Below are 18,936 nucleotides of genomic sequence, written 5' to 3'. Positions count from 1 at the left end.
AGTTACATTGTTACGTAGTTAACTTATTATGCTGTTATGACATTTGTATTTTTTATTTTAATTATTTTATTACCTAATCCTAGCACTACCGCTAACTCTCCCTAGTCCTAACCCAAGTACTAGACGTAAGCCTAGTCCTAATCCCTAACTCTAACCTTAGCCCCAACCCTAGTCTTAACCCTAACCCTAACTATAGCCCTAATATTAATTCTAACCTTAGCCATAACCCAAGTCCTAATCCTAGCAGTATCCTGAGATCTAACCCTGGTCTTAATCCTAACCCTAATCTTAGTCTCAACACTAGTCCTAACTGTATTCCTGACCCTAGCCCTAACTATAGCCCTAATTTTAATTCTAACATTAGCCTTAACCCAAGTCCTAATCCTAGCTGTAACCTTAGATCTAACCATAGTCTCAATCCTAGCCCTAACCCTAATCTTAGTCTCAACACTAGTCCTAACTGTAGTCCTGACCCTAGCCCTAGCTAAAGCCCTAATTTTAATTCTAACATTAGCTTTAACCCAAGAGCTTATCCTAGCTCTAACCATAGCCGTAACCCTAGCTCTAACCCTAGTCTTAACCCTAACCCTAATCTTAGTTTTAATTCTAGTCCTAACTCTAGTCCTGACCTAGTCCTAACTCTAGCCCTAATTTTATTTCTAACATTAGCTTAAACTCTAGTCTTAATCCTAACACTAATCTTTGTTGTAACCATAGTGGGGACAGGGAGAGCGTTATAATTTTGCGCAGTCATAGCATCAGTCGCCATGGTCAGCCATCCCTGTGGGGAGGACACAGGAAGAAGGTGATTACGGTCCAGTATGTAACACGATCCTGCATTGTGTGAATATCGCCATGTGGACTCCTGCTCTCGGCCGCTCATTCTTCTTTACATTTTTTTTCCAGATTCAGAGATGAAGTCGTTTGCCTTCTTCCTTCTCCCGGTCATTCTTCTTTCCGGAGCCGCTGAGGCCCTGGTCCGCTCAGAAAGCCTGAAACGTAAGTGTACCATCTCCAGCCATATAATGCCAAATAATTCTGCCATATAGTACACACATAATATACTCCAATCAGACAAAACCTTAAATCCACTGACCTAATATGATGTCGGTCGTCCACAAGATCTCTGTAGGTGTCCTGAGTCATCGGGCACCATTTACAGCAGATCTGGTGAGTTGCCTATTTCGGCCTCCATGGATCGGACTTGTTTTTCCAGCAATAACCAGAGATGATCGATCGATATCTGGGGACTTTGGAGACAAATGAACACCACGATCCTGAGACCATTCATGGCCGACTGTTATACACAAGTACAGCACACAACAGGTACAGCACACAACAGGTACAGCACACAACAGGTACAGCACACCACAGGTACAGGACACCACAGGTACAGGACACCACAGGTACAGCACAACACAGGTACAGCACACCACAGGTACAGTACACCACAGGTACAGCACACCACAGGCACAGCACATCACAGGTACAGCACACCACAGGCACAGCACACCACAGGTACAGCACATCACAGGCACAGCACATCACAGGTACAGGACACCACAGGCAAAGGACACCACAGGTACAGGACACCACAGGTACAGGACACCACAGGCACAGCACACCACAGGTACAGGACACCACAGGTACAGGACACCACAGGCACAGCACACCACAGGTACAGCACACCACAGGTACAGGACACCACAGGCACAGCACACCACAGGTACAGCACACCACAGGTACAGCACACCACAGGCACAGCACACCACAGGTACAGCACATCACAGGCACAGGACACCACAGGTACAGGACACCACAGGCACAGCACACCACAGGTACAGGACACCACAGGTACAGGACACCACAGGAACAGCACACCACAGGTACAGCACACCACAGGCACAGCACACCACAGGCACAGCACACCACAGGTACAGCACAACACAGGTACAGCACACCACAGGTACAGCACACCACAGGTACAGCACACCACAGGCACAGCACACCACAGGTACAGGACACCACAGGCACAGCACACCACAGGTACAGGACACCACAGGTACAGGACACCACAGGAACAGCACACCACAGGTACAGCACACCACAGGCACAGCACACCACAGGTACAGCACACCACAGGTACAGCACACCACAGGTACAGGACACCACAGGTACAGGACACCACAGGTACAGCACACCACAGGAACAGCACACCACAGGCACAGCACACCACAGGCACAGCACACCACAGGCACAGCACACCACAGGTACAGCACACCACAGGCACAGCACACCACAGGCACAGCACACCACAGGCACAGGACACCACAGGTACAGGACACCACAGGTACAGGACACCACAGGTACAGCACACCACAGGAACAGCACACCACAGGTACAGCACACCACAGGCGCAGCACACCACAGGCACAGCACACCACAGGTACAGTACACCAGAGGTACAGCACACAACAGGTACAGCACACAACAGGTACAGCACACCACAGGAACAGCACACCACAGGAACAGCACACCATAGGCACAGCACACCACAGGCGCAGCACACCACAGGTACAGGACACCAGAGGTACAGCACACAACAGGTACAGCACACCACAGGCACAGCACACCACAGGCACAGCACACCACAGGTACCCGACACCACAGGTACAGCACACCACAGGTACAGCACACCACAGGTACAGTACACCACAGGTGCAGCAAACCACAGGCACAGCACACCACAGGTACAGGACACAACAGGCACAGCACACAACAGGCACAGGACACCACAGGTACAGCACACCACAGGTACAGCACACCACAGGTACAGCACACCACAGGTACAGGACACCACAGGTACAGTACACCACAGGCACAGCACACAACAGGCACAGCACACCACAGGAACAGCACACCACAGGCAAAGGACACCACAGGTGCAGGACACCACAGGCACAGCACACAACAGGCACAGCACACAACAGGCACAGCACACCACAGGTACAGGACACCACAGGTACAGCACACCACAGGTACAGCACACAACAGGCACAGCACACCACAGGCACAGCACACAACAGGCACAGCACACAACAGGCACAGGACACCACAGGCACAGCACACCACAGGTACAGCACACCACAGGCACAGCACACCACAGGTACAGCACACAACAGGCACAGCACACCACAGGTACAGCACACCACAGGTACAGCACATCACAGGCACAGCACACCACAGGCACAGCACACCACAGGCACAGCACACCACAGGCACAGCACACCACAGGTACAGCACACAACAGGCACAGCACACCACAGGTACAGCACACCACAGGTACAGGACACCACAGGTACAGCACATCACAGGCACAGCACACCACAGGCACAGCACACCACAGGCACAGCACACCACAGGTACAGCACACAACAGGTACAGCACACCACAGGTACAGGACACCACAGGCACAGCACACCACAGGTACAACACACAACAGGTACAGTACACCACAGGCACAGCACATCACAGGCACAGCACACCACAGGCACAGCACACCACAGGCACAGCACACCACAGGTACAGCACACAACAGGTACAGCACACCACAGGTACAGGACACCACAGGCACAGCACACCACAGGTACAGCACACCACAGGTACAGCACACCACAGGCACAGCACACCACAGGTACAGCACACCACAGGTACAGCACACCACAGGCACAGCACACCACAGGTACATCACATCACAGGCACAGGACACCACAGGTACAGGACACCACAGGCACAGCACACCACAGGTACAGCACACCACATGTACAGCACACCACAGGTACAGGACACCACAGGCACAGCACACCACAGGTACAGCACACCACAGGTACAGCACACCACAGGCACAGCACACCACAGGTACAGCACACCACAGGCACAGCACATCACAGGTACAGCACACCACAGGCACAGCACACCACAGGTACAGCACATCACAGGCACAGGACACCACAGGTACAGGACACCACAGGCACAGCACACCACAGGTACAGGACACCACAGGTACAGGACACCACAGGCACAGCACACCACAGGTACAGCACACCACAGGTACAGGACACCACAGGCACAGCACACCACAGGTACAGCACACCACAGGTACAGCACACCACAGGCACAGCACACCACAGGTACAGCACATCACAGGCACAGGACACCACAGGTACAGGACACCACAGGCACAGCACACCACAGGTACAGGACACCACAGGTACAGGACACCACAGGAACAGCACACCACAGGTACAGCACACCACAGGCACAGCACACCACAGGCACAGCACACCACAGGTACAGCACACCACAGGTACAGCACACCACAGGTACAGCACACCACAGGCACAGCACACCACAGGTACAGGACACCACAGGCACAGCACACCACAGGTACAGGACACCACAGGTACAGGACACCACAGGAACAGCACACCACAGGTACAGCACACCACAGGCACAGCACACCACAGGTACAGCACACCACAGGTACAGCACACCACAGGTACAGCACACCACAGGTACAGGACACCACAGGTACAGGACACCACAGGTACAGCACACCACAGGAACAGCACACCACAGGCACAGCACCCCACAGGCACAGCACACCACAGGCACAGCACCCCACAGGCACAGCACACCACAGGCACAGCACACCACAGGTACAGCACACCACAGGCACAGCACACCACAGGCACAGCACACCACAGGCACAGGACACCACAGGTACAGGACACCACAGGTACAGGACACCACAGGTACAGGACACCACAGGTACAGCACACCACAGGAACAGCACACCACAGGTACAGCACACCACAGGCGCAGCACACCACAGGCACAGCACACCACAGGTACAGTACACCAGAGGTACAGCACACAACAGGTACAGCACACAACAGGTACAGCACACCACAGGAACAGCACACCACAGGAACAGCACACCACAGGCACAGCACACCACAGGCGCAGCACACCACAGGTACAGGACACCAGAGGTACAGCACACAACAGGTACAGCACACCACAGGCACAGCACACCACAGGCACAGCACACCACAGGTACCCGACACCACAGGTACAGCACACCACAGGTACAGCACACCACAGGTACAGTACACCAGACGTACAGCACACAACAGGCACAGTACACCACAGGTGCAGCAAACCACAGGCACAGCACACCACAGGTACAGGACACAACAGGCACAGCACACAACAGGCACAGGACACCACAGGTACAGCACACCACAGGTACAGCACACCACAGGTACAGGACACCACAGGTACAGTACACCACAGGCACAGCACACAACAGGCACAGCACACCACAGGTACAGGACACCACAGGTACAGTACACCACAGGCACAGCACACAACAGGCACAGCACACCACAGGAACAGCACACCACAGGCAAAGGACACCACAGGTGCAGGACACCACAGGCACAGCACACAACAGGCACAGCACACAACAGGCACAGCACACCACAGGTACAGGACACCACAGGTACAGCACACCACAGGTACAGCACACAACAGGCACAGCACACCACAGGCACAGCACACAACAGGCACAGCACACAACAGGCACAGCACACCACAGGTACAGCACACCACAGGTACAGCACACCACAGGCAAAGTACACCACAGGTGCAGGACACCACAGGCACAGCACACCACAGGTACAGCACACCACAGGTACAGCACACCACAGGTACAGTACACCACAGGTACAGCACACCACAGGTACAGCACACCACAGGTACAGCACACCACAAGTACAGCACACCACAAGTACAGCACACAACAGGTACAGCACACCACAGGCACAGGACACCACAGGTACAGGACACCACAGGTACAGCACACCACAGGCACAGCACACCACAGGCAAAGGACACCACAGGTGCAGCACACCACAGGCAAAGGACACCACAGGTGCAGGACACCACAGGTACAGCACCACAGGCGCAGGACACCACAGGCACAGCACACCACAGGCACAGCACACCACAGGCAAAGGACACCACAGGTGCAGCACACCACAGGCAAAGGACACCACAGGTGCAGGACACCACAGGTACAGCACCACAGGTACAGCACACCACAGGCAAAGGACACCACAGGTGCAGGACACCACAGGTACAGCACCACAGGCACAGCACACCACAGGCAAAGGACACCACAGGTGGAGGACACCACAGGCACAGGACACCACAGGTACAGCACACCACAGGTACAGCACACCACAGGTACAGCACACCACAGGCACAGCACACTACAGGTACAGGACACCACAGCTACAGGACACCACAGGCACAGCACACCACAGGTACAGCACACTACAGGTACAGGACACCACAGGTACAGGACACCACAGGCACAGCACACCACAGGTACAGGACACCACAGGCACAGCACACCACAGGTACAGCACACCACAGCCACAGCACACCACAGGTACAGCACACCACAGCCACAGCACACCAGAGGTACAGCACACCACAGGCACAACACACCACAGACACAGGACACCACAGGTACAGGACACCACAGGTACAGCACACCACAGGCACAGCACACCACAGGCACAGCACACCACAGGTACAGGACACCACAGGTACAGCACACCACAGGTACAGGACACCACAGGTACAGCACACCACAGGTACAGGACACCACAGATACAGCACACCACAGGTACAGCACACCACAGGTACAGCACACCACAGGTACAACACACCCCAGGCACAGGACACCACAGGTACAGGACACCACAGGTACAGCACACCACAGGTACAGCACACCACAGGCACAGGACACCACAGGTACAGCACACCACAGGCACAGCACACCACAGGTACAGCACACCACAGGTACAACACACCCCAGGCACAGGACACCACAGGTACAGGACACCACAGGTACAGCACACCACAGGTACAGCACACCACAGGTACAGCACACCACAGGTACAACACACCCCAGGCACAGGACACCACAGGTACAGCACACAACAGGCACAGGACACCACAGGTGCAGCAAACCACAGGCACAGCACACCACAGGTACAGGACACAACAGGCACAGCACACAACAGGCACAGGACACCACAGGTACAGCACACCACAGGTACAGCACACCACAGGTACAGCACACCACAGGCACAGCACACCACAGGTACAGTACACCACAGGCACAGCACACAACAGGCACAGCACACAACAGGCACAGCACACCACAGGTACAGCACACCACAGGCACAGCACACCACAGGCACAGCACACCACAGGCAAAGGACACCACAGGTGCAGGACACCACAGGCACAGGACACCACAGGTACAGCACACCACAGGTACAGGACACCACAGGTACAGGACACCACAGGTACAGGACACCACAGGCACAGCACACCACAGTTACAGGGCACCACAGGCACAGGACACCACAGGCACAGCACACCACAGATACAGCACACCACAGGCACAGGACACCACAGGTACAGGACACCACAGGCACAGGACACCACAGGTACAGCGCACCACAGGTACAGGACACCACAGGTACAGGACGCCACAGGTACAGGACACCACAGGTACAGCACACCACAGGTACGGGACACAACAGGCACAGCACACCACAGGTACAGAACACAACAGGCACAGCACACCACAGGTACAGAACACAACATGCACAGCACACCACAGGTACAGCACACCACAGTACAGGACACGACAGGCACAGCACCCAACAGGTACAGCACACCACAGGCACAGCACACCACAGGTACAGCACACCACAGTACAGGACACGACAGGCACAGCACCCAACAGGTACAGCACACCACAGGCACAGGACACCACAGGCACAGCACACCACAGGTACAGGACACCACAGGCACAGCACACCACAAGCACAGTACACAGCAGGTACAGGACGCCACAGGCACAGCACACTACACCACAGGTACAGCACACCACAGGTACAGGACACCACAGGCACAGGACACCACAGGCACAGGACACCACAGGTAGAGGACACCACAGGCACAGTACACAGCAGGTACAGGACGCCACAGGCACAGCACACTACACCACAGGTACAGCACACTACACCACAGGCACAGCACACCACAGGAACAGGACACCACAGGTACAGCACACCACAGGTACAGCACACCACAGGCACAGCACACCACAGGTACAGGACACCACAGGCAAAGGACACCACAGGTACAGCACACCACAGGTACAGCACACCACAGGCAAAGGACACCACAGGCACAGCACACTACACCACAGGTACAGCACACTACACCACAGGTACAGCACACCAGAGGTACGGGACACCACAGGCACAGCAGACCACAGGTACAGCACACCACAGGTACAGCACACCACAGGTACAGCACACCACAGGTACAGGACACCACAGGTACAGCACACCACAGGTACAGGACACCACAGGTACGGGACACCACAGGTACAGCACATCACAGGTACAGCACACCACAGGTACAGGACACCACAGGTACAGCACACCACAGGTACAGGACACCACAGGTACAGCACACCACAGGTACAGGACACCACAGGTACAGCACACCACAGGTACAGCACACCACAGGTACAGGACACCACAGGTACAGCACACCACAGGTACAGCACATCACAGGTACAGCACACCACAGGCACAGCACATCACAGGCACAGGACACCACAGGCAAAGGACACCACAGGTACAGCACATCACAGGCAAAGGACACCACAGGTACAGAACACCACAGGTACAGCACACCACAGGCACAGCACACCACAGGTACAGCACATCACAGGTACAGCACACCACAGGCACAGCACACCACAGGTACAGCACACCACAGGTACAGCACATCACAGGCAAAGGACACCACAGGTACAGCACATCACAGGCAAAGGACACCACAGGTACAGAACACCACAGGTACAGCACACCACAGGTACAGCACACCACAGGTACAGCACACCACAGGTACAGGACACCACAGGTACAGCACACCACAGGTACAGCACACCACAGGCACATCACACTTCACCACAGGTACAGCACACCACAGGTACAGCACACCACAGGTACAGCACACCACAGGCACAGGACACCACAGGCACAGTACACCACAGGTACAGCACACCACAGGTACAGCACACAACAGGTACAGCACGCCACAGGCACAGGACACCACAGGCACAGGACACCACAGGCACAGTACACCACAGGCACAGGACACCACAGGCACAGGACACCACAGGCACAGCACACCACAGGTACAGCACACCACAGGCACAGGACACCACAGGTACAGTACACCACAGGCACAGCACACCACAGGCACAGGACACCACAGGCACAGTACACCACAGGCACAGCACACCACAGATACAGGACACCACAGGTACAGCACACCACAGGCACAGCACACCACAGGCACAGCACACCACAGGTACAGGACACCACAGGTACAGCACACCACAGGTACGGGACACAACAGGCACAGCACACCACAGGTACAGGACACCACAGGTACAGCACACCACAGGCACAGGACACCACAGGTACAGGACACCACAGGTACAGCACACCACAGGCACAGCACACCACAGGTACAGGACACCACAGGTACAGCACACCACAGGCACAGCACACCACAGGTACAGCACACAACAGGCACAGCACACAACAGGCTCAGAACACCACAGGCACAGGACACCACAGGTACAGGACACCACAGGTACAGGACACCACAGGCACAGCACACAACAGGCACAGCACACAACAGGCACAGCACACCAAAGGCACAGCACACCACAGGTACAGGACACCACAGGCACAGCACACCACAGGTACAGGACACCACAGGCACAGCACACCACAGGTACAGCACACAACAGGTACAGCACACCAAAGGTACAGCACACAACAGGCACAGCACCCCACAGGTACAGCACACCACAGGTACAGCACACAACAGGTACAGCGCACCACAGGTACAGCACACCACAGGTAGAGGACACCACAGGCACAGCACACAACAGGTACAGCACACAACAGGTACAGTACACAACAGGCACAGCACACCACAGGTACAGCACACAACAGGCACATAACACCACACGCACAGCACACCACAGGTACAGGACACCACAGGTACAGCACACAACAGGCACATAACACCACAGGCACAGCACACCACAGGCACAGCACACCACAGGTACAGGACACCACAGGCACAGCACACCACAGGTACAGTACACCACAGGTACAGGACACCACAGGTATAGGACACCACAGGCACAGCACACCACAGGTACAGGACACCACAGGCACAGCACACCACAGGTACAGGACACCACAGGCACAGCACACCACAGGCACAGCACACCACAGTTAAAATACACCACAGGTACAGGACACCACAGGCACAGCACACCACAGGTACAGCACACCACAGGTACAGGACACCACAGGTACAGCACACCACAGGCACAGGACACCACAGGCACAGGACACCACAGGTACAGAACACCACAGGTACAGGACACCACAGGCACAGGACACCACAGGCACAGGACACCACAGGTACAGGACACCACAGGTACAGCACATCACAGGTACAGCACACCACAGGTACAGCACACCACAGGTACAGCACACCACAGGTACAGCACACCACAGGTACAGCACACAACAGGTACTGCACACAACAGGCACAGGACACCACAGGTACAGCACACCACAGGCACAGCACACCACAGGCACAGCACACCACAGGTACAGGACACCACAGGTACAGCACATCACAGGTACAGCACACCACAGGTACAGCACACCACAGGTACAGCACACCACAGGTACAGCACACCACAGGTACAGCACACAACAGGTACTGCACACAACAGGCACAGGACACCACAGGTACAGGACACCACAGGCACAGCACACCACAGGTACAGAACACCACAGGTACAGTACACCACAGGCAAAGGACACCACAGGCACAACACACCACAGGTACAGCACATCACAGGCACAGCACACAACAGGTACAGCACACCACAGGTACAGCACACAACAGGCACAGAACACTACAGGCACAGAACACCACTGGTACAGGACACCACAGGTACAGGACACCACAGGCACAGCACAACACAGGCGCAGCACATCACAGGCACAGGACACCACAGGTACAGCACACACTAGGCACAGCACACAACAGGTACAGCACACCACAGGGACAGGACACCACAGGCACAGCACACCACAGGCACAGCACACCACAGGCGCAGCACACCACAGGTACAGCACACAACAGGCACAGCACACCACAGGTACAGCACACCACAGGCACATCACACTACACCACAGATACAGCACACCACAGGTACAGCACACCACAGGTACAGTACACCACAGGTACAGCACACCACAGGCACAGTACACCACAGGCACAGCACACCACAGGTACAGCACACCACAGGTATAGCACACCACAGGCACTTCACACTACACCACAGGTACAGCACACCACAGGTACAGCACACCACAGGTACAGCACACCACAGGTACAGCACACCACAGGTACAGCACACAACAGGTACAGCACACAACAGGCACAGCACAACACAGGTACAGGACACCACAGGTACAGCACACAACAGGCACAGGACACCACAGGCACATCACACTACACCACAGGCACAGTACACCACAGGTACAGCACAACACAGGCACAGCACACAACAGGCACAGGACACCACAGGCACATCACACTACACCACAGGCACAGTACACCACAGGTACAGCACACCACAGGTACAGCACACCACAGGTACAGCACACCACAGGTACAGCACACAACAGGTACAGCACACCACAGGTACAGCACACAACAGGCACATCACACTACACCACAGGCACAGTACACCACAGGTACAGCACACCACAGGTACAGCACACCACAGGTACAGCACACCACAGGCACAGCACACCACAGGTACAGCACATCACAGGTACAGCACACCACAGGTACAGGACACCACATGTACAGCACACCACAGGTACAGCACACAACAGGTACAGCACACAACAGGCACAGCACACCACAGGTACAGCACACCACAGGTACAGCACACCACAGGCACAGCACACCACAGGTACAGCACATCACAGGTACAGCACACCACAGGTACAGGACACCACATGTACAGCACACCACAGGTACAGCACACAACAGGTACAGCACACAACAGGCACAGCACACCACAGGTACACGACACCACAGGTACAGCACACCACAGGCACAGCACACCACAGGTACAGCACACCACAGGTACAGGACACCACAGGTAGAGGACACCACAGGCACAGGACACCACAGGTACAGGACACCACAGGCACAGGACACTACACCACAGGTACAGCACACCACAGGTACAGCACACCACAGGTACAGTACACTACATCACAGGTACAGCACACCACAGGCACAGGACACCACAGGCATAGGACACCACAGGTACAGGACACCACAAGTACAGCACACCACAGGCACAGGACACCACAGGTACAGCACACCACATGTACAGCACACCACAGGTACAGTACCCCACAGGCACAGGACACCACAGGCACAGGACACCACAAGTACAGCACACCACAGGCACAGGACACCACAGGTACAGCACACCACAGGTACAGCACACCACAGGTACAGTACACCACAGGTACAGGACACCACAGGCACAGGACACCACAGGCACAGCACACCACAGGCACAGGACACCACAGGTACAGGACACCACAGGCACAGCACACCAGAGGTACAGGACACCACAGGTACAGCACACCACAGGCACGGCACACCACAGGCACAGCACACCACAGGTACAGCACACCACAGGCACAGTACACCACAGGTACAGCACACCACAGGCACAGCACACCACAGGCACAGCACACCACACCACAGGTACAGGACACCACAGCTACAGGACACCACACTCACAGCACACCACAGGCACAGGACACCACAGGTACAGCACACCACAGGTACAGCACACCGCAGGTACAGGACACCACAGGCACAGGACACCACAGGTACAGCACACCACAGGCACAGCACACCACAGGTACAGCACACCACAGGCACAGGACACCACAGGCACAGCACACCACAGGCACAGCACACCACAGGCACAGCACACCACAGGTACAGCACAACACAGGCACAGGACACTACACCACAGGTACAGCACACCACAAGCACAGCACACCACAGGTACAGCACACCACAGGCACAGCACACCACAGGCACAGCACACCACAGGTACAGCACAACAGAGGCACAGCACACCACAGGCACAGCACACCACAGGCACAGCACACCACAGGCACAGCACACCACAGGTACAGCACACCACAGGTACAGCACAACACAGGCACAGCACACCACAGGTACAGCACACCACAGGCACAGCACACCACAGGTACAGCACACCACAGGTACAGGACACCACAAGTACAGGACACCACAGGCACAGCACACCACAGGCACAGCACACCACAGGCACAGGACACCACAGGTACAGCACACCACAGGTACAGGACACCACAGGTACAGCACACCAGAGGTAGAGGACACCACAGGTACAGCACACCACATGCACGGCACACCACAGGTACAGGACACCACAGGTACAGCACACCACAGGTACAGCACACCACAGGTACAGCACACCACAGGTACAGGACACCACAGGTACAGCACACCACAGGCACAGCACAGCACAGGCACAGCACACCACAGGTACAGGACACCACAGGTACAGGACACCAAAGGCACAGCACACCACAGGCACAGGACACCACAGGCCCAGCACACCACAGGTACAGCACACCACAGGTACAGGACACCACAGGCATAGCACACCACAGGTACAGGACACCACAGGCACAGTACACCACAGGTACAGCACACCACAGGTACAGCACACCACAGGCACATCACACCCAGGTACAGCACACCACAGGTACAGGACACCACAGGTACAGCACACCACAGGCACAGTACACCACAGGTGCAGCAAAGCACAGGCGCAGCACACCACAGGTACAGGACACCACAGGTACAGGACACCACAGGTACAGGACACCACAGGCCCAGCACACCACAGGCACAGCACACCACAGGTACAGCACACCACAGGCACAGGACACCACAGGCACAGGACACCACAGGTACAGGACACCACAGGTACAGCACACCACAGGTACAGCACACCACAGGTACAGGACACCACAGGTACAGAACACAACAGGCACAGGACACCACAGGTACAGGACACCACAGGTACAGAACACAACAGGTACAGCACACAACAGGCACAGCACACCACAGGTACACGACACCACAGGTACAGCACACCACAGGCCCAGCACACCACAGGCACAGCACACCACAGGTAGAGGACACCACAGGTACAGCACACCACAGGTACAGGACACCACAGGTACAGCACACCACAGGTACAGGACACCAAGGGCAAAGGACACCACAGGCACAACACACCACAGGTACAGCACATCAGAGGCACAGGACACCACAGGTACAGCACACACTAGGCACAGCACACAACAGGTACAGCACACCACAGGTACAGCACACAACAGGCACAGAACACTATAGGCACAGAACACCACTGGTACAGCACACCACAGGTACAGGACACCACAGGCACAGCACACCACAGGCGCAGCACATCACAGGCACAGGACACCACAGGTACAGCACACACTAGGCACAGCACACAACAGGTACAGCACACCACAGGGACAGGACACCACAGGCACAGCACACCACAGGCACAGCACACCACAGGCGCAGCACACCACAGGTACAGCACACAACAGGCACAGAACACTACAGGCACAGGACACCACAGGTACAGCACACCACAGGTACAGGACACCACAGGTACAGGACACCACAGGCAAAGGACACCACAGGTACAGCACACCACAGGCAAAGGACACCACAGGCACAGCACACTACACCACAGGTACAGCACACTACACCACAGGTACAGCACACCAGAGGTACGGGACACCACAGGTACAGGACACCACAGGTACGGGACACCACAGGTACAGCACATCACAGGTACAGCACACCACAGGTACAGGACACCACAGGTACAGCACACCACAGGTACAGGACACAACAGGTACAGCACACCACAGGTACAGGACACCACAGGTACAGCACACCACAGGTACAGGACACCACAGGTACAGCACACCACAGGTACAGCACATCACAGGTACAGCACATCACAGGTACAGCACATCACAGGCAAAGGACACCACAGGTACAGCACATCACAGGCAAAGGACACCACAGGTACAGAACACCACAGGTACAGCACACCACAGGCACATCACACTTCACCACAGGTACAGCACACCACAGGTACAGCACACCACAGGTACAGCACACCACAGGCACAGGACACCAGAGGCACAGTACACCACAGGTACAGCACACCACAGGTACAGCACACAACAGGTACAGCACACCACAGGCACAGGACACCACAGGCACAGTACACCACAGGCACAGGACACCACAGGCACAGGACACCACAGGCACAGCACACCACAGGTACAGCACACCACAGGCACAGGACACCACAGGTACGGTACACCACAGGCACAGCACACCACAGGCACAGGACACCACAGGCACAGTACACCACAGGCACAGCACACCACAGATACAGGACACCAGAGGTACAGCACACCACAGGCACAGCACACCACAGGCACAGCACACCACAGGTACAGGACACCACAGGTACAGCACACCACAGGTATGGGACACAACAGGCACAGCACACCACAGGTACAGGACACCACAGGTACAACACACCACAGGTACAGAACACAACAGGCACAGCACACCACAGGTACAGGACACCACAGGTACAGCACAGCACAGGTACAGTACACCACAGGTACAGGACACCACAGGTACAGCACACCACAGGCACAGCACACCACAGGTACAGGACACCACAGGTACAGCACACCACAGGCACAGGACACCACAGGTACAGGACACCACAGGTACAGCACACCACAGGCACAGCACACCACAGGTACAGGACACCACAGGTACAGCACACCACAGGCACAGGACACCACAGGTACAGGACACCACAGGTACAGGACACCACAGGCACAGCACACAACAGGCACAGCACACAACAGGCACAGCACACCAAAGGCACAGCACACCACAGGTACAGGACACCACAGGCACAGCACACCACAGGTACAGGACACCACAGGCACAGCACACCACAGGTACAGCACACAACAGGTACAGCACACCAAAGGTACAGCACACAACAGGCACAGCACCCCACAGGTACAGCACACCACAGGTACAGCACACAACAGGTACAGCGCACCACAGGTACAGCACACAACAGGCACATAACACCACAGGCACAGCACACCACAGGTACAGGACACCACAGGTACAGCACACAACAGGTACAGCACACAACAGGTACAGTACACAACAGGCACAGCACACCACAGGTACAGCACACAACAGGCACATAACACCACAGGCACAGCACACCACAGGTACAGGACACCACAGGTACAGCACACAACAGGCACAGCACACCACAGGTACAGCAAATCACAGGTACAGGACACCACAGGCACAGCACACCACAGGTACAGGACACCACAGGTATAGGACACCACAGGCACAGCACACCACAGGTACAGGACACCACAGGTATAGGACACCACAGGCACAGCACACCACAGGCACAGCAAATCACAGGTACAGGACACCACAGGCACAGCACACCACAGGTACAGGACACCACAGGTATAGGACACCACAGGCACAGCACACCACAGGTACAGGACACCACAGGTATAGGACACCACAGGCACAGCACACCACAGGTACAGGACACCACAGGCACAGCACACCACAGGTACAGGACACCACAAGCACAGCACACCACAGGCACAGCACACCACAGGTAAAATACACCACAGGTACAGGACACCACAGGCACAGCACACCACAGGTACAGCACACCACAGGTACAGGACACCACAGGTACAGAACACCACAGGTACAGGACACCACAGGCACAGGACACCACAGGCACAGCACATCACAGTCAAAGGACACCACAGGTACAGCACACCACAGGCACAGCACACCACAGGCACAGCACACCACAGGTACAGGACACCACAGGTACAGCACATCACAGGTACAGCACACCACAGGTACAGCACACCACAGGTACAGGACACCACAGGTACTGCACACAACAGGCACAGGACACCACAGGTACAGGACACCACAGGTACAGCACACCACAGGTACAGAACACCACAGGTACAGTACACCACAGGCAAAGGACACCACAGGCACAACACACCACAGGTACAGCACATCACAGGCACAGGGCACCACAGGTACAGCACACACTAGGCACAGCACACAACAGGTACAGCACACCACAGGTACAGCACACAACAGGCACAGAACACTACAGGCACAGAACACCACTGGTACAGCACACCACAGGTACAGGACACCACAGGTACAGGACACCACAGGCACAGCACACCACAGGCGCAGCACATCACAGGCACAGGACACCACAGGTACAGCACACACTAGGCACAGCACACAACAGGTACAGCACACCACAGGGACAGGACACCACAGGCACAGCACACCACAGGCACAGCACACCACAGGTACAGCACACAACAGGCACAGCACACCACAGGCGCAGCACACCACAGGTACAGCACACAACAGGCACAGCACACCACAGGTACAGCACACCACAGGCACATCACACTACACCACAGATACAGCACACCACAGGTACAGCACACCACAGGTACAGTACACCACAGGTACAGCACACCACAGGCACAGTACACCACAGGCACAGCACACCACAGGCACAGCACACCACAGGTACAGCACACCACAGGCACATCACACTACACCACAGGTACAGCACACCACAGGTACAGCACACCACAGGTACAGCACACCACAGGTACAGCACACAACAGGTACAGCACACAACAGGCACAGCACAACACAGGTACAGCACACCACAGGTACAGCACACAACAGGTACAGCACACAACAGGCACAGCACAACACAGGTACAGGACACCACAGGTACAGCACAACACAGGCACAGCACACAACAGGCACAGGACACCACAGGCACATCACACTACACCACAGGCACAGTACACCACAGGTACAGCACACCACAGGTACAGCACACCACAGGTACAGCACACAACAGGTACAGCACACAACAGGTACAGCACACAACAGGCACATCACACTACACCACAGGCACAGTACACCACAGGTACAGCACACCACAGGTACAGCACACCACAGGTACAGCACACAACAGGTACAGCACACAACAGGCACAGCACACCACAGGTACAGGACACCACAGGTACAGGACACCACAGGTACAGGACACCACAGACACAGCACATAACAGGCATAGCACACAACAGGCACAGCACACCAAAGGCACTGCACACCACAGGTACACGACACCACAGGTACAGCACACCACAGGCACAGCACACCACAGGTACAGCACACCACAGGTACAGCACACCACAGGTACAGGACACCACAGGTAGAGGACACCACAGGCACAGGACACCACAGGTACAGCACACCACAGGTACAGCACACCACAGGTACAGCACACTACAGGCACAGGACACCACAGGCACA

General features: G+C 56.0%; 1 protein-coding gene across 1 annotated transcript in view; it reads left to right on the top strand.

Annotated features, from left to right (window-relative positions):
- CLU (clusterin) overlaps positions 1-18,936 on the top strand; it is a 240,874-nt gene that overhangs the window by 165,860 nt on the left and 56,078 nt on the right. Inside the window, exon 2 of the mRNA XM_073672904.1 lies at positions 907-999. Within this exon, the coding sequence (XP_073529005.1) occupies positions 915-999 (85 nt within the window). The 5' untranslated portion in view covers positions 907-914. The remainder of the gene's footprint in view (positions 1-906; positions 1,000-18,936) is intronic.

Source organism: Phyllobates terribilis, unplaced genomic scaffold (genome assembly GCF_046119375.1).
Source record: "Phyllobates terribilis strain yellow unplaced genomic scaffold, ASM4611937v1 Scaffold_3__8_contigs__length_932513732, whole genome shotgun sequence".
NCBI lineage: Eukaryota > Metazoa > Chordata > Amphibia > Anura > Dendrobatidae > Phyllobates > Phyllobates terribilis.
This window is presented reverse-complemented; position numbering and strand designations above follow the sequence as displayed.